At 33.4% G+C, this 24,873-nt stretch overlaps 1 protein-coding gene across 4 annotated transcripts in view; it reads left to right on the top strand.

Annotated features, from left to right (window-relative positions):
• HOMER1 (homer scaffold protein 1) overlaps nucleotides 1–24,873 on the top strand; it is a 124,354-nt gene that overhangs the window by 59,300 nt on the left and 40,181 nt on the right. For all 4 annotated transcript variants that reach the window (XM_060143183.1, XM_060143182.1, XM_060143184.1 and 1 more), the window contains exon 5: nucleotides 3,764–3,903. In XM_060143183.1, coding sequence (XP_059999166.1) covers nucleotides 3,764–3,903 — 140 coding nt within the window. The remainder of the gene's footprint in view (nucleotides 1–3,763; nucleotides 3,904–24,873) is intronic.

The raw sequence follows: 24,873 nt of genomic DNA, 5'->3' as shown, positions 1-24,873 counted from the left end.
GAAGCCCGGAAGTTGGGATGATGCTACTGAGAATATAATTGAGATGATTGACTTTCTATTGCAGGCTGGGTATGAAGAGAAATAAAGCCAGGTTGAGCCTGACAACTAGCATAATAGCAGAGGGCCAAGAGGATGTAAGTCCTGATGAGGTTGAAGAGCAGGTGGAAAGGGAGTGGGACAGGTTGGGAGGATAGGAGGTTGTACAGCATAAGCCCTCTTATCTGTTGGAATCAAAGCCAGTAGTTGATGAGTTAATCTAAAAAGTCAGTTGAGAGGCCCGCGCACCGCAATGAAGAGTGGCCCCTGCTTGCCACAACTAGAGAAAGCCCTTGCACAGAAACACAGCAAAAAAAATTAAAACAAAAAGATCTTTAAAAAAAAAAAAAGTCAGTTAATGTAAAGACTTTTTCTAAAAAAAGATTCTTTTACATTTATAAATTAAAATTCAATAATATTATGTTTCATTTGTTCACTAGTATTTTGATTTAAAGCTGAAGGCTTTTCTTTGATTGTTAATCTTTCTTACATAAATCATACCAGTAATTGATCGTCTGCAATTTCCTGAGTTTTTTTTCTTTAAGTAGAGCTAACCCTTGACACCCCATCCTCCTTCTATGGCACATACACCTGAGAGTAGACTGGTGACACCACCCTGAAGGCCTGGCCTGGAGTGAGGGCCAACCTGATTTCTTTTGCTTTTTGCCGGAGGACTTTCTTGCCACTTCATAAATGAGTAGAGAGAATTCTTTAGCACTTTCTGAATCTTACATCATTGCTCAGATTCCTTTTTTATAGTGTGGTCACATGTGTTAGTTTTGGCTTCCTTGATACTCTCTCATATTTTAATATGCAAACTTTTTTTTCAATTTGACTGTTATTTTTCTTTTTCAGATTATTTGTTTTGGTGTGGGGTGTGAGGGAAATTTCCCAGAAACAGTGAGATGTGAGTTTTATTTTCTCAAAATAAGGATGGAGAGGTGATAGAAGTTGATTAAATCTGTTTTTATTTATATTTTACACTTTTAATTTTTTTATCAACTGTGATCAAAGAATATATTATTTGATAATTTTTTCCTTAAACATTTACCAAAGAAGTGGCTAGCCATAATAGTTTAGGAATCTCTTTCTAAAGAGGAATTATCCTACTTTGTCAAAAGTTTGTAGTCTAACAGATATACCTCCATGCTTTTTATTTTAATGTTTGATTTAAAGATATAAAATGCAGGTTTTATGAAAGTTAGGGTCTTTAAGGAATAACTAAAGTGGAATGTTTAGGAAATTACACAAAATTTTAACTGAAAAACAACTAGATGTTTGGAATATGTTAAATAAAACTAGTTTCGCAGTGCTATTTTTAGCCTATGTAAAATTTCTAGAAGGTTTCACACAACACTTTTGGCTACCTGTGCGGCTACCTAGTTGGAATAGTTAGAAGGCAAAGGAGTTTCATTTCCCTTATGTACTGTTGGAACTATTTCTTGTTCTCTTGAGCAAATGTTAATTTTTTTAAAACATTCTTAAAAATGAAATATGCTTTGGGCTTTTGTTTTCATTTTAGATATAGTGTCTAGGGTAATTTCAATATGCCTTTTGTTAAATATAGCTAATAATCGAGCTTTCAGAAGAAAAGCTCGCTCTGTTGAGATGCTGGAATTGTTGCAACCTCTATCCCTTTCTTCTTTCTCTCCTTCTTAGCTTGTCTCTAAGAAGAGTCTACTTCAGTATCATCAACAGTTATAGCCTCCCCAACACCCATGCCTCATAATCTTTCTTATTTCACCCCAGAAGGTAATAAGAACCAGAAATCACACTACTCCTCCTCTGACTCTTTCTTTTAATCCTAATCTGCTTTTGGCCCTCACACTCTTATCAACCAAATCTAACAAATCCTTAGTTGCTAGTACTGGTTATGCCCTTTCAGGTTGACAAGGTAATTTTTTCTGTTATCATTTCCACTGAATTAGGTCTTGGCCAACTTACTGTTTAGTTGATTGGACAGTCAACCTTGATTATTTTAGTTTGGCCTTTCTTGGAGAAAAATTTTCCCAATTTATTGAAACCAAATATGAATACCTCATGGTCTCTTACTGGCTGCTTAAACTTTTTCAGGCTAATTGACATGGTCCATAATTGATCTAGAGATAGTCATTTTGGATACTGTTCCCTCAGTAGGATTTGACTTTGTTGTAAAACAAAATTTCATGTTTTCACAGTATACTACAAACTATTCATACACTGACTCTCAGTTAATAGAAACAGTAGATTCAGAGGAAAGATTTTTTTTTTTTTTTTGGCAGTACGTGGGCCTCTCACTGTTGTGGCCTCTCCCATTGCGGAGCACAGGCTCCAGACGCGCAGGCTCAGCGGCCATGGCTCACGGGCCCAGCCGCTCCGCTGCATGTGGGATCTTCCCGGACCGGGGCACGAACCCGTGTCCCCTGCATCGGCAGGCGGACTCTCGACCACTGCGCCACCAGGGAAGCCCCAGAGGAAAGATTTTAAAAGAATGAAATTAAAGGTCAAACTAGAGATTCCATTAATAATTGAAAAATAGTTAAGTGAGGATGTGGAATCAAGAAACTAGTCTTTTGATCTTTGATAGCTTGTATAATTTATAGCACTATGGTACTATTAGTTAAAATACTTAAATGTAAAATAAAACACATACAGCAATATAAAACCAGAAGCCCCAAAAAAGGAAGTTGGTCTCACCACATTAATATCAATATTTTCCATATTTCTTTCTAGTGCTTCTTCACGTGCAATAATTTTTATGTAAAGTGTATAAATTATCATAATCTAGATATCTCCTTATATTCTCTTTTTTCTAGTTATAAGCATTTTCCTATATTACACATATTCTTATTTTTATTTGAGAGGAAATCTTATATTCTTTCAAGTTGACAAATTATGACTATCCCCAACTACTCCCCTATTGGACACTGATGTTTTATTGTGAAGTTTTATTGGTCAGAGATTGCAAGGGGTCTGTCAAGCTGCTCTTTAACAGTCTGGTGCTAGGACCACCCCTGGTTACCAGGGTTATCAAATGACCCTTCATTCTGACTTCTAATATCAAATTTAGATAATCTGATGATGGCAGTCATAAGAGTAGGTGTCAGGGTGACCTTTGTTTTAAATCCCATCTATTTTCCAGTGGGATAAACTAAATTTACCTTGATAGAAATAAAACAGGAAATATTGCAAAGAGAAATAATTTCATTATGAGTAGCAGGCAAGAAAAGCTGAAATACATTATATATAATGTGCTATAGAAATATTTCCAGTTACTTTTCTAAATGTCTCTTGGAATTGAAAGCTATGGCAGATCAAAAAGATAGACTTGTTGAAGATTTCGTTCCCTTTCTCTTCCTACCCTCCCAAATAAAAAATAAAATCTTCTTGCATTTTTGTCCCATCTTCTTTTTCTTCTTAAGTAATTAGTTGAATATCTTATTTTAACCAATTAATTGCTTATATAACCTAAAAGTTTTTCAGTTCTTTGAAACTACATTTCTAAATTGTGTTATGTTTACATTTTTAAATTGTATTGCTTCAGTTAGTTTTCTTGTGCGTTGCTTTGGTTTAAAATTTTTTCTCCTTCAAATTTCATTTTTACGTCTTTGACTCCAATTTCAATTGAAATAACTATATTTCATAAGTAAGCATACATCAGAGTCAGTTTTAACTTTTAGATGATCTTGTGTATTTTAACAAAAGTGTAACACTTTTTTATCCCCACTCCCCTTTTTTTTTTTTAAAGGAATCAGCAGGAGGGGATCTTCAGTCTCCTTTAACACCAGAAAGTATCAATGGGACAGATGATGAAAGAACACCTGATGTGACCCAGAACTCAGAGCCAAGGCCTGAACCGACTCAGAATGCATTGCCATTTTCACATAGGTACAGATTCAATTCAACCATCATGATTAAGTAAAATGTGTAGAAACTTACTTGGTTTCAGATGAATCTTGCAAAGTTACAACCCTGAGTGAAAATTCCAGGTCAGACTTTTTTTTTTAACTGTTAACCTCAGAAAAGTTTTAATGATTTATAGTTGCTTAGATGGACTGGAGTGGACATTTCCATTACCTTTGTAGAAAAAGGGCTACTGAGCTAATTATAGTACAAATTGTTTTTCAGTGAAACAACATATTATTGCAAATCTCTTTTACTTATTTCTTAACCCAGCTCCTAAAAAGCCCTCTTTGTTAACCTGGTTTCCATTTTCATGTATGTTCTTGAGGGTTATAAAAATTTTTTTAAAAAAATAGGTTTCCTATTCTGAAATTAAGCTTTGCCAGTCTTAGAGGTAATCTCACTGTATTATTTCAAAGAAGAAGACAAGTTATTGGTTTAACTTCCAGCATGGACCTGTTAATGTTAATGTCAGGTTCATTTTTGCACACCAACTAACAGGAGATAAATCTTTACATGCTTCTGAATTTTAAAGAATTTGATACTTTAAAAAGATGCACTTTATCCTAAATATGTTCAAAACCAGTTACATTAATTATTGGCCATATTGTGGTATTTTTAGGATGTAAGGAGGTCTGTGAAACTGTAAATGTAAACAAATACCTCTCAGTCATTGTCTTAAAGTTAATTTTTATCCTTCTTTGGAAACTTTTGACCTAGATAATTTTAATTAAAATTCAGAAAAAAGTTTTCCTTTGTTGTGCATCTCTTTGGACCAGTTCAAAAAGATCAAATTCTTTAGCATATTCAGAAGAATTGTGAAGTGAGATATTCCAAACTCTCTTTTTCATGAGAATTTTAGTTTTGATTTTATTGGTTGAATATTAGGGGCATAGGACTAAATTTATTAGAGACTAACATTGAGGGACCTCATAGTCAAGCTGAGGAAGAAGAAGGAATTTGTTAAAGAGTTTTTTAGGAATGAATGGGGAAAAACTCTGACTATGAGGCTATTCTAATATGTTCCTAAAAATGGTAATAATTTTGCATAAAAGAGTTAGGCATATTTTAGAATTTTCATAGAGGTAATGCTTTAACTATTGCAGTATAAGTGTATTCTCTTTTCTATAGCTAAAAAATGACTGAACACATGAACATTTTTGGTTCTTCCAATCTGAAGACTATATGTTTACATTGATTTGTAAACCATACTGGTTTTTAAAATACGCAATTACTACTAAAGAGCAATGTGATTCATATGCAGTTTTAAAAATATTTGTGTTGATGGAAGCAAAAATTTCTTTCCTATTATATTTAACACGTCCAATTAATAAATAGATGTAACTACACTGAACATAATTATAAACTTGATTTCTTTGGCTAACACTTAAACAAGACGTGCATTGGATACTGTAGCATTATGAAATAAGAACTTTTGTATTTATCATTTGTAAAAGCTATTTCTAGTTTACTTTATGTACCTAAAATTTTCTGAGTGTTTATTATTTTGCTAATCCTTAGTGTTTGGAGTTATTAACTGTGATTGGTCATCTATTGATTTTCTCTGTTTTGGGGAGTCAAATAGGAGTTTACTTTCTTTGATGTGAGGTACAGCTTCTTTGACTACTGAAATATGTTGATTAGCCAGGGAGATATTTGAGTTCTGAAAATGAAATTTAACAGATGAATTTAAGCTTTTAATTATGTTAAAGGCATTATATAATCTTACAGTTTTCTTATTATTTAAAAAACACTTCAGCATAGGATTTTAGAAGACTTATTCTCTGAACTTGTTTTTACATCAATCAGTATCAATGAATATTCTCCTTGTTACTTGATTGAAATTAAGATTTCTACCTGAGATAGAAAATTGAGTATTTTACAGCTAATGTTAGAACCTCAAAATAACAGAGGGGACCTCAGAGATGGTGTAATCTAGGATTTTTCAAACTGCAGTGGTTTGAAATCAACTTAGGTTATTCATGGCATTCTGAAAAAATGAAATATAAAATGAAATAAGTAACACCAGGATAAAACCCACATTAAGAGATGAAATTGTGTTTCAGTAACATACATATTTAGTGTGGGCTGGATTATAGGGTAAAACGTCAAAGTTTGAAAGCATGGGCCTTTGACACATCCCAGAAGTTAGGTGATTTGTCCTAGGTCATACAGTTCATTAGTAACAGCTTTAGAACTACAGCTCAGCTCTTTTGACCCTACTATGTACTGCCAGTTAGTTAATAGTGCATTTTAGTCTAATCCCCAAAACAAGCACATTGTTGTGTCAGGAAGTTAATAACTGTTTCTATTTTGGGAGAACTATATAGAAATAAGGTCAGTGTTTCATTAATGAGAGACACAAAGAATATTAAAATAATTTCTATTCAAATCTGAAACTCACAAATGTTTAAACTTGATACACTATCCTTTTTTCCCATGGCAGAGAACATTTAAAATCTATGTTTTTAAGGCTTACTTATACTATTTATTTTTGTCTTTCTTCCTTAGTACTTATTTCAACAGAAAAGAATGAATAGGAAAAAAGATACTTTGCCAACATTCCTCTGTTCTGGTTGATACCATTTTATTGCTAAATTAGGAGCAAAATCACTAGAATATCTGTGTTTTTTGTTTTTTCTTTTAAAGGTGGAAGGATATAGGGAACATGATCTAGTCAGTCAAGTTGATTGAGTTGATTGTAGTAATAGCTACTTAGCAAGCCAGCTTGTGCTCTTCTTAAAATTTAAATTGTATACCTAAATCTTATTAATTCATTAATTAACATAACAAAAGGAAACCCTGATTTTCATTTGGTCCTGAAAATTTAGTAATGTGTTTATAGTTTATTTACTCTCTGTAAACTTTATTTATTTTTTAAAAAGTATTACTTAACTTTAAAGAGAAAAGCAAGATTTGTTTGTTAGTCTTTAAACTAACACAAATTTTCAAGTATATTTGAAAGAGATAACACTATAGTGAACTCCCATGAGCACGTCTCCCAGCTTCAACATTTAGGAAAAAATGGCCAGGCTTGTTTCTTTTCTAATCCTACCCACTCTTCCACTTTTGTATTATTTTTAGAGCAAATTCCAGACATATAATTTCATCCACAAATACTTTTTTAAAATTACTTTTGAACTTTTAAAAAACTTATTTACTAAGCTAGTACAACTTTTTATATTCCATCTAACTCACTGGCATTATAGAGTTACCTTTATTTACTCTTTTCTTTGTTTTTTTTAAAAATTACACTGCTGAAGTAAATTTTAAAATGTATGGACTGCTCAATGCTTAAGTCAAGTGCTATATAGTACTGTGTTGTGTCCTTGTTATAAACTATGCAAAAACATTCTCATTGAATAAGTTTAGATAAATTAACACTTTTTTAGTATATTTATTTAAATGCTTTTAAAAGTCTAGAGATGTGTAAAATAGGAAGATTATGAAAATGTTTACTAATTTCTTTGGGGAAATGGTAATAAATTTTATCTAAATTGCTATTTTTTCTTAAAAAATATTTTTTTAACCTAAATGATAATATCCTTTTGGGACTGAACAGGTGTACACTCTGACCTACTGAAGTGTTCAGGGCATCCTTTGAGACTGTAGTCTTAGATTAGCTATATGGTTGACCCTTGAACAACACAGGTTTGAACTGCGAGGGTCCACTCATGAGTGGATTTCTTTCGATAGTAAATATTACGGTATTACAGAATCCGCAGTTGGTTGAATCTGTGGATGTGGAACCACGGATGCAGAGGACTACCTGTAAAGTTATGCATGGCTTTTTGTCTGCACGGAGGGTTGGCACCCCTAACTCCCTGCACTGTTCAAGGGTCATCTGTATACTAAATAAAATAACTACTATATACTGTACTATATATATAAATATAGTATTTATATATATATGGAGGAAAGTTTTGTACTCTGATTCCAGGAGGGATTTGCTTCATAGCATCAGCTGTCTGGAATTTACTTGTTATTTCTTAATGAATTCTAGGATTTTTAAAAAAGATTTAAAACTATCTAAAATTCTCTTGGAAATAGTTAATTTTATAGTTTCCCAGTGCTGTTAGAATGTAATACTGAAATATAATACTGAAAACTGAAACTTTTTATTTTGTTCATTGTGAATATATGATCCTCAGATATATAGTGATATATTGATAAATAACTGCTGGTATCCTATTTTTGAGAGTTGAAAGCAGATATGTGTATACAGCAGTAGTTCGTGAAGCTATTTTTGTACTGATAAATTTTCAAAAGTTTGATTATCTTAATGGAAAATAGGCTGTTTTGAGCACTAATTATATTTAAATTCTTCTAATGTTTAGATAATGTATTCTCATGGTGCTGCTAGAATTTATGCATTTTGGGGGTTCTGCATGTATCTTCTATTCTGTGAAAGAGATTTTTTTTTCTGCCACTTTGTGTGTTTCCAACAGATATTCATTAAAGGATATGTGTAGAATCATCACTCCTTAGTAGGTTGATTTTGCTTTAAAGCAGTATAACTACAATTTTACCGTAATCTGGGTGGGTTTATTCCATTTGTATTTAATAGATTAATTTCTTCATTTATTATCAGAGCTTCTAAAAGCTACTACTTTAAAACTGTGTCTAGGGATTTTTGTAATCTCAAAAACTAAGTTTCATTGGAAAATATACACACCATTTTAGTTATATGTTAAAAAACAAGCAGTGTTTTATCTCGAATCAAATATATTTTGTACGTGCTTTGAAGATGATACAAGCAGGAAAAAACTGAATGACCATTAAGAGCTCTGGGGTACTATATTCTCCACAGCTGTGCCATTTGTCTCTCTTTTTTATGGATAGTAAGCAAAACTTCTAAGATTATAGTTATGAAGTAAAATAGAAATAATTTCTGTGGATAACTCTTGTTTGAATAAAACTGTGTATAAAGCTGGGGGTTGATTTCACAAGAAGTGCCTTATCATTGATAAAATTGCAGATGAAAAATTTAACTTGTAGGATTCCCCTTATTATTAGTTACAATTGACTTGAATATTGTTATTCCTCTACCATTGAACCTCAAAATTAGAATTAGTTTTAAAAAATTAATTTGAAGGCCAAGACAATTTGTGAGAGATCTCAACTAAACAATTTGGAGATGTCAGAATTTCCTGTACCATAATTGTGAACAGATAGCATTTTGTAAGAGGTGCTGTGGTAATTTGGCAGTATATATAGGCCTGCATTTTCTGGGAATTAAGAAGCAATTCATGTATTTTTGAATAAGGCACAGGAAAAAATACAGTTTAGTGACCAAGACTGTTTATTAGGTTTTTAGGTATGTATACTTAAATTTCCTATCTTAAGTTTTTAAGAACTAATTTTTATTCTATTTTAATGTCTTCTAAAAGATGTTGAAGAAAATATAAAAATTTGCTAATGCATTTTGTTGGGAATTATCACTTAATATGGATTGTTTGCAAGAAGAAAAATACTATTCGTATGAGATAAGGACATTACTAACCCACCTTCAATAGGGATCGTTCCCTTGCCCTTCTTCTCTGCCTTACCGTTGTAATTAATGGGAAGAATTTTCACCAGTCCATCCCTAGTGATTGTTAGTTTCTATTTTCAGGATGATTGGCTTGAAGTTAGAGGTGTGATCATTCACAGTGGAACAGATTGATCTTAGGTTAATTATGACCTTTTTCCCATGGAGGGCTTCTAAGAATTCTTTTTTCCTTCCATTTCTGTTCTTAGAAGACCATAGTGGGGCTTCCATTGGAAGGGAGGTGTGTGATAACAGTTCTGCTCTAGGACTTAGGGAAAAATACTCTTCCTTTGGATTTGGCTTTCTATCTTTCCTCTTACTAGAATAGTAAGGGACAAGATGAAATAGTGAATGTAGGCAGAGGCCAAGCAAGTCACATAAATGTGTGAAGTTCGTGATGTGTATGACGGTATGGAATTGTGAGGTCTGTGGTACGGTGGAATGTACACGGTTCATCTGGAGATACTAAAGTTTTTAAAAAATAAGGCCAAACAGAGAGATGAGGATTAGATGACCCATCTGGTTTCTAGCTTAGACTTTCAAAAGAAATCTTTGTGATTTACATATGGTTTAGCCCAAGGTAAGGATTTTAAGCAAATTCCCAGCTAGTAATATCCGTTGGCATGATTATTAAATTCTTGGTGGTGGTATTTGGGAGGATATGATTTGCAAATTTGGAATCCTGGATATTTGCTCTTTGTTGACATATTACTCTGATAGGTGTTATTACTACTCTCAAACACAAAAATCTGACCATGTCACTTTTCTCCTTAAAATATTTCAGTGGCATGATGTATGTAGACTAATCCATGATCATCAGATGAGGCTTCCCCAGACTCATCACTTTGTGATTCTGTAGTAGTTACTTGCATTTGCTTGTAACTACTTAAAACCAAGCAACCATGCTATTGCTCATCTGCAAGTCTTTGCTCCCTCGTTTTTGCAACATTCTCCCTTCTCTTTAGAGTCCCTGCATACACACACACACATACACACACACACACACACACACACACACACACACACACACACACACACACACACACACACACACACACACCATACTTCCTTGCACCCCACCTCTGCCTCTAACTTGATCACCAACTGGTGAACCCTGGTATATCCTCATAAGGTCCAGCATCATCTCCTCCAGTAAGCTCTCTTTCATGTCCTCAGACTGAATTATGTCTCCTCTATTAAATCCCTTTTGCCTCTAAACCAACATATACAGGTTAACATTAGCTTTTCAGTGTCTCCTGGAACAAGGATTGTGCTTTATTCATTTGTATCACCGGTGCTTAGTACAGTAGACATTCATTAAACATACGAAGGAAACAATTTCCCTCACAGAAATTGAATATGTACTCTGAATGCCCTTGGTACGGTGCTTCAGTCAGCTAAAGTTACACCTACAGTTTCATAAGACCTTGAAGGTAAAATGTAAAACTAGTTATATTCTTTGAAAAGCAGTCACTCTTGTCAAACATAAGACTTGAGTTTAACTGACTTAGTCTAATTTTCTTCAAAATTTCGTAGTTTGTGTAAAGAAATGTTAAAGATAGTGTTACAAATAATAACAGTGTTATTAAGTACCTAATAATGTGAAAGATACTAAAATGTGCATTTTCAATGTAATGGAATCATTTTTCATCCCTTTCTTGAGAATAATTTTCATTTCAGAAGCAGTGCAGAGTAATTCAATGATGTAGTTTCTGTGAAATTAGGCAATATTTATATTCTGTGTTTTTAAAACCAGTTAGAAGCAAACTGTGTTTTTAAAAATATCATCTCTTATAAAGTTCAGCACAAGTACTTACTATTTGACTCAAATAAGTGAATTTAGGGACTACAGATTTTTTGAAATTGAGAATTGTACTATGTACATTTGGCAAAAGTAAAGATGGAGACCAACTCTTGCTTTGTGGGATAATACATTTCACAAGGAAATAAGCTGACAAGTAATTCAGTGAAACGTATTGAAAGTAGTCCTGTTCCAGGGACTGTCTTCCTCGTAGAGTATGTAAAATGTGAATACAACTAAACCATTGAAATACGTGTAAATTTTACTTTTGTTTATCAGTTTGCCATTTTCCTTTAACAGTTTAGATTAGCTGTATATTCATTGTAGACAAAATAGTTAATCTTTTTGACGCTGGCCTAAATTGAAGTCTAATTGTTGATATTAGAACTTTGGATATAGAAGGAACCTCCACTATTAATAGTCCAGCTACTTCATTTTACAGATATGGAAGCAAGTCCAGGGAAGGAGGTATTCAGCATCACTATTTGCTGATGGCTAGATAAGACCAGAAAGGACTCCAGAGTCAGTGGTCATTAGGGTCCATCCTGGTTGTGGCAGCTCTCCTTCTACTAAACTCCAAGAGGGTTTGTTTTCTGTATGACCTTTCCGATACTCGACGTCTCAGTTTTTAATCATTGTTGAACGCATATTTAGCACCACTTGCCAAATTCCCCTGCTAGAGTCTTAGCTTTCGGCTAAGCCTTGTTGAGTTGTATTGGTACAATATTAGAATTATATTGGTACCAGTATTTCTTGGTAGCCCATATTGTTTCTAGTCATTTAGGCATGTAAGAGATAAGGAATAAATGTGTTGCATAAAAAACTGTGTATGCTCTTACTGTTACTGAGATGACAGAAAGGGGTAAATAAATTGGTGCAACTTGATCATTAGCATCAAAAACATACCATATACTAGGCAGGACTAAAAAAGATACTGATATAAAGAATAATTAGTTTACCTTTTAAATTCTAATGGGGTCTACTTAGCTATTAATATTCCCATTAATATTGTTAATAACAGTTTTATTGAGATACGATTCACATACTAGACAATTCACCTGTTTAAAGTGTATAATTCAGTGGTATCTGGTACAACCAAAATTGTACAAGAGTTTCTGCAACCATCACCACAGTCAATTTTAGAACACTTTCATTACCTCCCCCCAAAGCCTGTACCAGTTAGCAGTCACTTCCCTATTTCCCTTCACACACTTGCTGCCTCCCCCAATCCTAGGCAACCACTAGTCTACTTTCTGTCTCTGCAGATTTGTCTGTTTTGGATGTTGTGTATAAATGGAATCACATAATATGTGGTCTTTTACGACTAGTTTCTTTTACTTAGGATGTGTTTTCAAGTTTTATCTATGTTGTAGAATGTGTCAATACTTCATTTCCTTTTATTGCTGAATAATATTCTATTAACCCACTCATCAGTTGATAAACATTTGGATTGTTTCCACTTTCTGGAAGTTCCACTATTGTTATGAATAATGCTGCTGTGAGCATTTGTATATGAGTTTTTGTGTGGACATAGGTTTTCAGTTCTCCACGTATATACCTAGTAGTGGAACTGCTAGGTCATATGGTAATTCTATGGCTAACCTTTGGGAGGAACTGCCAGACTGTTTTGCAAAGCAGCTGCACCATTTAAAATTCCCACCAGTGGTATATAAGTGTTCCAGTTTCTCCACATCATCATCAACACGTTATTATCTCTTTTTTATTATAGCCATCTTCATAGGTGTGATGTGGTATCTCATTGTGGTTTTGATTTGTATTTCCTTGATGGCTAATGTTGACCATCTTTTCATTTAGTTATTGTCTACTTGCATATCTTCTTTAGAGAAGTGGCTACTTAGATCCTTTGCCCATTTTTAATTGGGTTGTTTGTCTCTTTGTTGTTGAGTTGTAATTACTTATATATTCTAGATGTTAACTCCTTATCGGATAAATGATTTGCAGATATTTTCTCCAATTCTGTGGGTTGTCTTTTTCACTTTCTTGATGGTGTTCTTTGCAACACAAAAGCTGTTAATTTTAATTAAGTCCCATTTATCTTTTTTTTATTCTTTTGTTGCTTGTGCTTTTGTTGTCATATCTAAGAAACCATTGCCTAATCCATGGGCACAAAGATTTACACCTGTTTTCCTTGAGAGTTCTGTGATTTTAGCTCTTATGTTTAGATCTGGCCAATTTTGAGTATTTTTGTATATGATGTAGGATAGAGACCCAACTTTATTCTTTTGCATGTGGATATCCAGTTATCCCAGCATCATTTGTTGAAAAGACTGTTCTTTTCCCATTGAGTTCTCTTGGCATCCTTGTCAAAAATCAGTTGACCATAAATGTTTATATCTGAACTCTCAGTTCTATCCCATTGATCTGTCCTCATGCCATTCTTCATTATTGTAGCTTTGTATTAAGTTTTGAAATTGGGGATGTGAGTTCTCCAATTTTATCCTTCCTTTTTTAAGATTTAAGATTATTCTGACAGTCCTGAGTCCCTAGGATTTCCATGTGATTTTTGAATCAGCTTGTGAATTTCTGTAAAGAAATCAGTTGGGATTCTGATAGGAACTCCATTGAATCTGTAGAAAAATTTGGATGGCCATCTTAATAATGTTAAGACTGTCAATTCATGAACATGTGATGTTTTCCCACTTAGCTCTTCAATTCTTTCAACGGTGTTTAGTTTTCAGAGTATAAGTTTTGCATTTCTTCTGTTAAATTTATTCCTAAGCATTCTTTTTGATGCTGTTATTAGTGGAATTGTTTCTTAATCTTATTTTCTAATTGTCATGATGTATCTAGAAATACAGTTGATTTTGTAGAGTGATATTGTGGCCTATAAACTTGTAAAACTCATTAGTCTTAATAGTTTTTTCGTAGCTTCCTTAAGATTTTCTGTATACAAAATTATGTCATCCGCAAATAGAGATAATTTTACTTCTTCCTTTCCATTCTTGATGTCTTTTATTTCATTTTCTTGACTAATTGCCCTGTCTAAAACCTTCAGTACAATGCTGAATAGAAGTGACAAGAGTGGACATCTCCTTCTTGTTCCAGATCTTAGGGGGAAAGCTTTCAGTCTTTCATTGTTAGGTTTGCTATTAGTTGTGGCTTTTCGTAGATGCTCCTTATGATGTTGAGGAAGTTCCCATATATTCCTAGCTTTTTAGTGTTTTTTCCATTAATATTTATTCTGATTGGTTAATGATTACCTCCCCTCAATTGGTAGCTTTAGGAAACTATGCTTTGACAAATGTAACCATATGCTTTCCTTACATGGAATTGTTCTTAAAAGGTAATTTTTTTAATTAATTTTTTTATGGGAGTATAGTTAATTTACAATGTTGTGTTAGTTTCTGCTGTACAGCAAAGTGAGTCAGTTATACATATACATATATCCAATCTTTTTTAGATTCCATTCCCATATAGGTCATTACAGAGTAATGAATAGAGTTCCCTGTGCTATACAGTAGGTTCTTATTAGTTATCTATTTTATATACAGTAGTATGTATGTGTCCATCCCAATCTCCCAATTTATCCCTTCCCTGCTTCTCCCCTTGGCAACCATAAGTTTGTTTTCTACATCTGTGACTCAGTTTCTGTTTTGTATATAGGTTCATTTGTACCATTTTTGATAGTTTAAAGGAAAAAAAACTCGATTTGAGGGGAAGAATTTTCCTTATAAAACTGTCATTAATTTTTAAAAGTTTATCACTAGGCTTCAGATTTTCTATCTAAAAGTATGAAACCTTCCAGTTTTCTAGCTTTTTATCTCCAGAATATGTGAAGCAGCTTTTATAGACAGTGGGAATGGTGGTACATTTACTTCTTATCTGATTTTGTAAGTGATATAGTTGACTTTTTTCTTCATATTTTTTAATTAAGAGAAAACAACTGATTAAAATGCCCTTTTTTTAAGAAGAGAAAGAATGTAAATAGTCCTTTTTAAATGATACTGGATAAATCATGGCATTATTTCAATGAATATAAAACATGTCCTTATTAAATATGAATAGAAATACACATATTAAATTATTCATTGCAAATAACTCTGATTTCTAGTGTAAATATTATTCTTGAAAAGACTAATCCTGCATTTTTTCCTTATTGCATTATAGAAATGTTAGCTGATGATTATTTTAAATGATCAGTTACGTGATCAGTACTTGTTTTACGCCAATAGTGTTCTACCTAGTTTACCATGAAGGAGTTGTGTTTCTGGATGCATATAGTCTAAAAGAGTTTTCAGCATAGTTGTACATTAACCTTTAAGCAACATAAGCATGTTATAATCATGCCGCAGGACATTTTAAAGCCTGCCTTTGCATACAAAGTAGAAAATTAAGTCACTAGGTAAATTTAGTCAGATTTTTTTAGTGTCATTTACCAGGGGAACCAAAGTTTTTTTTAATTAATTTAAAAATCTTAACAATAAAATTTCTCCATGATACTTAATATGAAACCTTAGACACAGTTATATAGAGAGATTTCCTTCATAGCTGCTTTGGCGTCTATAACATGAGGTTTATGGAAAAGCATGTTAGCAAAAGTGACTTTAGAAAGTATATATGATCCTTTGGGTTAATAATTTTTTGTAATGGGATCATTTTAGGGTATGCTTTACTCACAAGCTAACTTATTATTAAAGAGACGACCTGAAGCCTCTCTGGCTCTATGAAATAATAGATTTTTTTTTTCTCTAGAGATACAGAGAATGAATATTAGTAATTTGTTAAATTACAGGAAGAAACACATCATTGGGTATTATCTGAGTGCACAAACACTGCTATTGTATAGTAGCCATACGTTTTCAACTTCTTTTAAAAGGTGTAGCTAAGCCATTCTGTCATTATTACATATTGTCAGAAAGTCTTAGTTTCCATAGCAAAGGAGATGTACTTTATCTTACAGGTCTCACAATCCATGGGACCTACTAGATGTCAAGCCCTTAACTAGTACTAGACATATATTACATTTTGATTTTTTGGAGAGAAATAGGTATCTTGGGCAGAAACAATAAAGAAGAAAAATCATATACCTAAATGAACTCATTTCCCTTTCCCCCGCTTCCCACTTTAAGAAAAATTTCTGTTTGAACATTTTTTATTTTTATGGAAAAGCTGGACCCCTTACTTCCTTACATCCTTATACCTGCTGGATAGGGTACTTTTACTTTTTTTGAAAGTCAGAAAAGATCAGTCCTCCAGTTTGGATTTTTTTCCTACTGCGGAAACAACCAGTTTTCCTTGGTAGATGACTTCTGTGACCACCTCTAGTTTTGGAACGTAGTGGAGTCACCATTTCCATGGAAGAAGAGGATCTGCAGTTTATCCTAATTGAAAAGATGCAAATAGACCCTGACCGAGAGAGAGTAACTGACATGGAAGAAACATGACACTTTAAAAAGACCCAGTCTTCACAGATTTAACTTTGAAGAGCCAAAAGAATTAGTACCTATAAGGAAGATACTGAAATGTATCAGTTCCTCACTATGCCTAGATAGCATTTAAAATATCTCTGAGTAGCAGAAAAAAAAATGACTTGGCATGGCATCTTGTGTTTCATTCCTTTGGCAAAATGTTATTATACTTGCTCCACTTAATTTTCAGAAGTCTTAAAAGCCCTTGATGGAGAAAATTATTCCTGATAAAGATAGTGAAAAAAATAAGCAACCTAATTTTCCTGGACTTCAAAGTAGAAGTGGTTCATAGATGCTGTTTCTATTAAGATTTTAATGTAGTTATTTTCCTACATGTAATCTGATACTCATTTCTTGGTCCATTTCTTCTGTTGTCATATGACAACACTTAACTCCCCACCTCACAGGGATGTTGTGAGGCAAGTTTTAAATGTTTCTAAGAAAAGTGTAGAATTTATAACTCTTGACTGTCTCTTTGTTGGTAGTTTCTACAACCATAAGATTTTATTTTAAAATTTACAAGTGCTTTCCTATAGTTATAAATGGATATTAGGTGTATTAAAATGGAAGTAAGATAATGAAGTTGTATTTGATTTATCACTGAGCATCCTTGTAAATAATTTAACTGAATGGAATGTTGCATTGATTTTTTTTTCAACGAAGAGCTTTTATACAATTATAATTAAAGAAAAGCTAAAGTAAAAGTGTCTGTTTTCCCCTTTTATTTAGTTGAGATTTAATTACTCATATGTCTTAGAGAGATGAAGGGTAACCCAATTCATCAATTTCTAATGAATAGGAAATGAAAAATACAATGAAATAGATAAAATTTAAGGGAAAAAGTTATAGAGAGGTGCCCAGAATTTGGGTTTTGAGTAAAACTCTGTGTTATTAATTAGATAGAGGTGAAATTTTAGTAACATTTTCATTAAAAATAGGATTAATATAGGAATAGAGATTTGATAAGCACTTGCTTCACATCACAGCAAAAAGGGTTATAAAGGAAATTTGCCTCATTAAATAAAGGAAAAATGTTTAAATATTAGCTAAAATTCATGCCTAGAGAAGAATTATTAGCCTGCAGAATTTGATTTCATTTATACAATTTCATTTTCATAACATATTTTAGAAAGTAATTGTATAACATACTCTCTTCCACATAAATCAACCAGCCCGATTTTGCAAATCAAACTTAGATATAGTGTGTGAATTATCAGATAATGACTCCCAGAGTGAGGTTTTTAAATTGCTATCAAGTGTCTACTTTATGCTGCTTTGTTTTCACTGTGTATAGTATCAAAAGACAAATCAATTCAAAGTGAATCTTTGGAGTCAGCCTTATAATCTGGCATTTGTAAACAAATAATTTAGAAAATATTTTCTAAATTACCATATTATTTAAATGTGTATTTTATAACTTATTCTGTATGCTTTAAAAATGGGAATGGACATAGTCCTGGGTTAAGTGTGTTAGTATCAAGAAAGCATTTGAAACCAGAATACCATATTTTTTGAATGCCTCACTTTAAAAAAATTTAACGGCTTTAGTTGAACTTTGTATGCTTCATTTTACCAGAGATCCTACTGCTCCCTACGGTCACATATACCACAAAATTCACTCACTCATGTTGTTTAAATTATTAGTTTCTTTAACTTGTATAGGGAGGTGACTGTTGAGGGGCCTTTCTTTGGCTAACTTGGTTTATCCCTCTTTTCAACATTTTATAATTTGCCCTCATTTAAGCATTTTATGCATATGTTCATATCAACTACCGATATGAATCATATACATTGGTTCATAGTGTTTTCCTCTTTATCCAGTTTAATGCTGATATGTTTGAATACTGCAGGGAGAATAATATCTTGGAAATTCTAACCTCATAATAATGAGAAAAACACTGTGTAAACAGCTAGTTTGAGGATAATTATGAAATTATTTGTAAATTTTATGTGTAAGCATTAATAAAAATAAACTCCTTTAAGAATAATTCTGAACCTGGTTTCTCTTGCCCATACTGATTTTTTTTAACATCAGAAACACTGAGAAGTTATCTTTTGATTAAAAAAAGTAGACAGTGCTTTCTTTTCCCCTCAAATATGATAGCATCTAATACAGTATGTGTGTTCTAACCAGTCTATATCATAGAAAGCAAATACTAAAGTTGGTGAACATGTGCTTCAGAAATAATGAAGAAATATAACCACATTAGTCATTACCTTAACAGTATTCTTTTTCTGATGTTTAAAACTTAGAAGGGCTATCTTGTATCAGTGTCCATTTTATTATGGGAACAGTTTATAAAATACATCCTGAGCCTGACATAATTCTAGAGAGAATGATTTCCTGGGAGGAAATGTGAATAATATAATGGTTTTGTGATTATTTTGTTGGTCTCTAAAAATAAAAGATGTTCTTACCATCATATACCTCTCAAAAATAAAAAGGTGAACTTGGGTTCTTCTGGCTATGCCACCAGTAGTATTCTTTCAGGCAAATTACTTAATCACTCTGAGCTGGTTTCTTCATCTATTAAGTAAAAGCGGAGGGATGGGGGTGAGTAATGATTTATAAGGTCCTGTCTTTTGATTATCTTGAAGTGATCCTGCCTTTAATCCAGGAAATAAGATATCCTCTTGCAGTGTTCTGTTGCTGGGCATGAGATTTAGTACTGAGTTTATAATCATTAAGAACTTTGATATGTTACCGTGCTACATAAAAAATTATACTACATAAGTCAAGTTAGCCATCTCTGTCTTTAAACAGAACATTAGGAAAAAGAAGTGTCTTATGCTTTTGCATTATGTGCACACATAATTAAAATTATTTAAATTCCTTCCAGATGACACTGTGGATTCAAAATGTGTGATCCATCAGTTATTACTTTTCAATGATAATAATTTTCATTTAAAATTAGAGTGCTAGCACAGGAGATAGCATAGTATTGTAATGTCCTGGATTGGATTATTATAATGGGATGAATTTCTGAACTATAATACTACCTAATAACTAGACTTATAGATTGAAACCCATAATGACAAGTAAATCTTCTATACTTGGGAATGGATTTTAGCAGTATCAAATCATAAACAGCAAACTGAAAGAAACTTGCTTTATGTAGTGGCTCACTTTAAAACATGGTATTAACCAATGGAAAATGGTGAGGTCGGATATGCTGTCCTTTGAGAAAGAAAGATGTAAAAATTTAATAAGTAATATATTGCTACAGCTGGAAATAATAGTGTAGGCATTTAACACTTCAAATAGTGTTGTTTGATATCTCATCTGTGAATCATACCTCACAGTTTAATACAACTTCTAAACTAATTTGTAGAAAGCATTATGCCCAAAAAGGCGAGGGGAGAATAGTCCTTGCTTTTAATTCACTGAAGTTCAGTGATACCAATTGAGGGAAAAATCATCTTTATGTTTCTTCTTCCTTTATTTTCTTCCTTAAGAGATCATCTTGTGTTTGTTTGGCTTTTTTAAAATTTTATTGGAATATAGTCAATTTACAATGTTGTGTTAGTTTCTGCTGTACAGCAAAGTGAATCAGTTATAAATATACATATATCCAGCCTCTTTTAGATTCTTTTCCCATATAGATCATTACAGAGTATTGAGAAGAGTTCCCTTGTGCTATACAATAGGTTATTATTACTTATCCATTTTCACCTTATAATACTTTATTTCAGTTCAGAACTCTGAATGCTAGGCTATGTGCACTATCCTTAGTGCTTCTAAAGATTAGGTGGTATGGTGTGTATGGAAGTCTATTTATTAAAGGGCCTTAGATGAGTATATACATATACTTTTTACTTTTTTTATAGTTTTATCTCTACTCATTTTATTTTATAATTGTCTCATGAGAAGAAGAACAGATACAATTTCTTCATTTTCCAGGAAAAAAAAATCTGAGGTGTAAGGAGGTTAGGGAATTTTTCTAAAATCTATAGATTTCAGAATTAGAATTTGACTCTAACCTTCCACTTCTCTGCCCCAGTCTTTTTCCAGTTTATCCTGAATAAATTTTAAGCCCACGTGGAGACCAAAGTTGAAAAAGATGATAATTAACAAAATTCATTTGTTGTTTGGCACAATAGTTTTTAAATATGTGGTTGAAATTCACCAGTAAGTGGTAGGTCTGTAGGCATTTAATTCATTTGAGAATGTATTATATATTTTGGTTAAGTCAGCATGGTCGTATTTATTTTAGAGTTATTTACACTGACAGATATTTTAATAGTTTATCGTGTGTGCTTGTATATGTGTATAGTCATAGTATTCTTGATTATATAGCTGCAAGCAAAGGAAAATCATTAGGGAATCTTAGATTTAGGTAATTTATATTAGTGTCATAGTAAACTTACACATTATACACTTTCTTTGCTCTTTAGTCTATTGATCTAGTAATATAGTTAAGAATACAATCTGGGTGTTTACTAAGTAGCTGGCTAATGGTTTTAATACTGCTTAGAGCTCACCTTTATGTTTCCAAAACCATCATGGCATGAACAAACATTTGGAACACTTGTCCTAAGAGTTCTCAGATTTGCGTGCAAGGATATGGCAACTTAATAGCATCTAGAGAGGGTCTCATAGCAAACGTCATTTCTTAGGAGCAGCAAGTTGAAACTTGCAAATAGCTTCAAAGGTATTCTACAAAATATGGTCATAGGCCCTGAATAGTTCAAAATTAGATTCTAAATTTTATTTGAAGGTAAAGAGGTTAAAAGTAGCTCTACTATAAACCAGTGATTCTAAAGATGTGTCCAGAGGTGAGGAGCACCTGGAAAGCACAATTATCTTTGTGGAGTGTTTTTATATGTATATATATATATATATATATATATATATATATATATACACACATATATAATCACATGGATTAGAAATCATTTAGCTAACCCATTATATATGTAAAAATTACCATGAGCCACATGCAAAAGCGTGGTCAAAATAAACATGACCAGCTGTTTCTGGAAGTTATCCATGTATAGGTCCTTTTTAATACTCATTCATTCAATATCGTTTATTGAGCATGTCTGTGTGCCAGGACAAAGGGACTAAGATTGCCCTCAAGGAGCTTTGTGAGGCAGTGGAACATATATTTGGTGGTGATGATGATGATGCAGAGGTAGTGATTCATGGAGTGCTCTGCAAGCCCCAAAGAGCCCTAGCTGTCTTCATAGCTACTTTAACACTCTCTGATCTCATGCTTCCCTTTATACTCTTTTTGACATATTTGAGTGCCAGGTACTGTGAATACATCAGTGCACAAGGCAAACATCTCTGTTCTCATGGTGTTTAAACTTAAGGAGGGGGTGCAAGAAAAAGAAATAAATGACTGTATAATTACTGTTATGAAAAGTATCATGTAAGAGGAGATTAAAGGGAGAGGGAGAGGGCAGGTAGTAGTCTGTCTAGATCAGAAGAGGAGGCCTCCTTGAGGGGTCACTTATCAGTCATCTTCCAGAGAATAGAAACCACCTAGAAGACTGGGGGAGGAGCAATCCAGGCAGAGGGAGGGGTGCCTGCCTTCGCCTTGAAGCCCTTCGCCTTAGTGCCCTTATCTGAGGTCTTGGTAGTGACAATGGAAGGAATCTGTAGAGAAAAACGGGGATGGGAAAAAAGAGAGGGTTTTTTCACTCTGCAGCTCTGAGAGCAAGGAAATACAAAAGATAAAGGTATTTCTACTCCACGAGCTTGTAAACCATTTGAGAACAATAGCCATGATTATTTATCCTTAAATTCACATTGTCTGGTAGAGTGCTTGACACATAGTAGGTGTGCAAAAAACATTTGTTGACTCAAGTGACTGATTAATTGTTCCTTATGTATTAGAATTTTTTTTTCTACAATTAGGGTAGAAATTCCTTTGAGGAAGAGAAAAATATATACATCTATTTAGTGATAAGTGGTATCAGTAAATGGAATCTAAAATAGGCTTGTCTTCCTTCTTGAATTTCTCTGTTCAGTTTTACAAAAATGCATCTGAAAGAGTATTTATACTCTCAAAAGATTAACATTTTTAAGTTGCCTATGAAGTTAGCTGCCACAAGTCATGTCATTTTAATATAATTCTTGAAAAACTCAGCATGGAAGCTAGCTTTCCAGATCTATATTTGCATAGACTTTCTCCTAAGTATTTTTTTTCCAGCTTGAGATATAATTGCTGTATTGTATAAGTTTAAGGTGTACAATGTGTGTTGATTTGGTGCATTTATGTGTTGCAGATGATTGTGTTAGCTAACACCTGTGTCAGGTTACATAATTACCATTTCTTTTTTTTGTGGTGAGAACATTTAAGATCTACTCTTAGCAACTTTCAAGTATATAATACAGTATTATTAACTGTAATCACTTTGCTGTACATTAGATCCCCAGAACTTATGCGTTTGCACTCTTTGACCAACATCTCGATTCCTTTTCCCCAACCCCATCCCCTGGTAACTGCCATTGTGGTCTCTGTTTCTTGCGTTTGGCTTTTTTAGATTCCATGTATAAGTGATAGAATATAGCAGGGGTCCCCAACCCCCGGACCTTGGACCACTACTGGTCTTCCGCCTCTTAGGAGCCGGGCCGCACAGCAGGAGGTGCGCGGTGGGCGGGTGAGCGAGCAAAGCTTCATCTGCTGCTCCCCGTCGCTCCCCATCGCTTGCGTTTCCGCCTGAACCACCACCGCCCCCGCCCCCACCCACCTTCCGTGGAAAAATTGTCTTCCACGAAACTGGTCCCGGGTGCCAAAAAGGTTGGGGACTGCTGTTATATAGTATTTGCCTTTCTCTGTTTGACTTATTTCGCTTAGCATGAACACCCTTAAGGCCCATCCAATGTTGTTGCAACTGGCAGGATGTACTTCTTTCTGGTGGCTGAATAATATTTCATTGTGTGTATACCACATCTTTATTCCTCTATTGATGAACACTTAGGTTGTTTCCATATTTTGGCTATTGTGAATAATGCTGCAGTGACCCTGGGCTCATAAGCCTTTAACTTGTTTTTTATAAATCAGTAACAATCATAGAGATTTAACTAATTGAAAGGCAAAAAAAAAAAAACAGTCATTACACGCTCATAAAATATTTACATAAGGACTTCACTAATATGGGCAAACTAATATATATGATAGAAGCTCCTCTGAAGCTTGGGATATATAGTTATTTGGGGTTATTTTCCAAAGGCTGTTAATAAACCAAGTAAACCTCAAAGCATATTTTAGTGCTAAGAGCCTAGATTTAGTAGACTCACTCATTTGTAGAAAACAGCATAGCAAAAAGTAATAGAAGGCCCTTAATTATGCAGATATTCACATTTATATGTTTTATAAAATTATTTACTTTTACATGTAAATGTAAATAAAACAAGTCATCCATCTCTATAATATAAAGTCTTTTGATTTTGAGTTATTTAGTGATATGGATGTCTATTGTTTTCATATCCTCAAAAAGAAGTATAGAGATCCTGCTTTATTAGTCAATCCATACTTGTAACCATTCTCCATTTCAAAATATGTTTTGCAAATTTTGCTATGATGTCGAAGACCTTTGGAGCAATAACTTAAATCTGTTTGATCCAAACTTAATCTGTTTAAATTAGTATAATCTGATAATTATTTTTATTAATCCACATTCTAAGCTAGTTGAAAAGTAGTCACCTGCATGGCATTCTCAACACCCTTACATATGATTGCGTGTAGCCCATTGTGATAAATAATAGAGCAGAGGAGCACATGTGAAAAAATGCTTTATGGTTTAGTTGGAAAAACCTTAAGGCAGGAATCTTAATTCAAGTTTTAGCTCTGTTGCTGCTATATAGAAGGCAGAAAGCCCCCATCCATTACAGCATTTGGATTCAATAGTTGAGTTAGTTAATTCAGTTGCTTAAGCTTGGTGTAAATGAAGCCCACATCACTGATCTTGACATCATATGTGATAGCTTCACACAAACAAAAACTCTTTCCAAGTCACAGATTACAGAAGAGGTGTTAGAGCAAAAGGGAAACTTAAATTTGTGGGATGGTTATGTTCAAATCTGTCACTGTTACTAGAAAAACAACACAAAGCAGTATCCTGCTGACAGTGATTTTAGTTGTATCATCTTTCTATTGCTAAAGTGGTGACTCTTGCAGAACTAATCTGCAGTTGGAGTACAGCCAGTCTTCATCAACTTGGCCAATAAAGTTGGTTCTTGGAGT

This window comes from Lagenorhynchus albirostris, chromosome 3, assembly GCF_949774975.1.
Source record: "Lagenorhynchus albirostris chromosome 3, mLagAlb1.1, whole genome shotgun sequence".
In the NCBI taxonomy this organism is placed as follows: domain Eukaryota; kingdom Metazoa; phylum Chordata; class Mammalia; order Artiodactyla; family Delphinidae; genus Lagenorhynchus; species Lagenorhynchus albirostris.
Note: the sequence above shows the minus strand (reverse complement) of the source record. Positions and strands in the feature narration are given on the sequence as shown.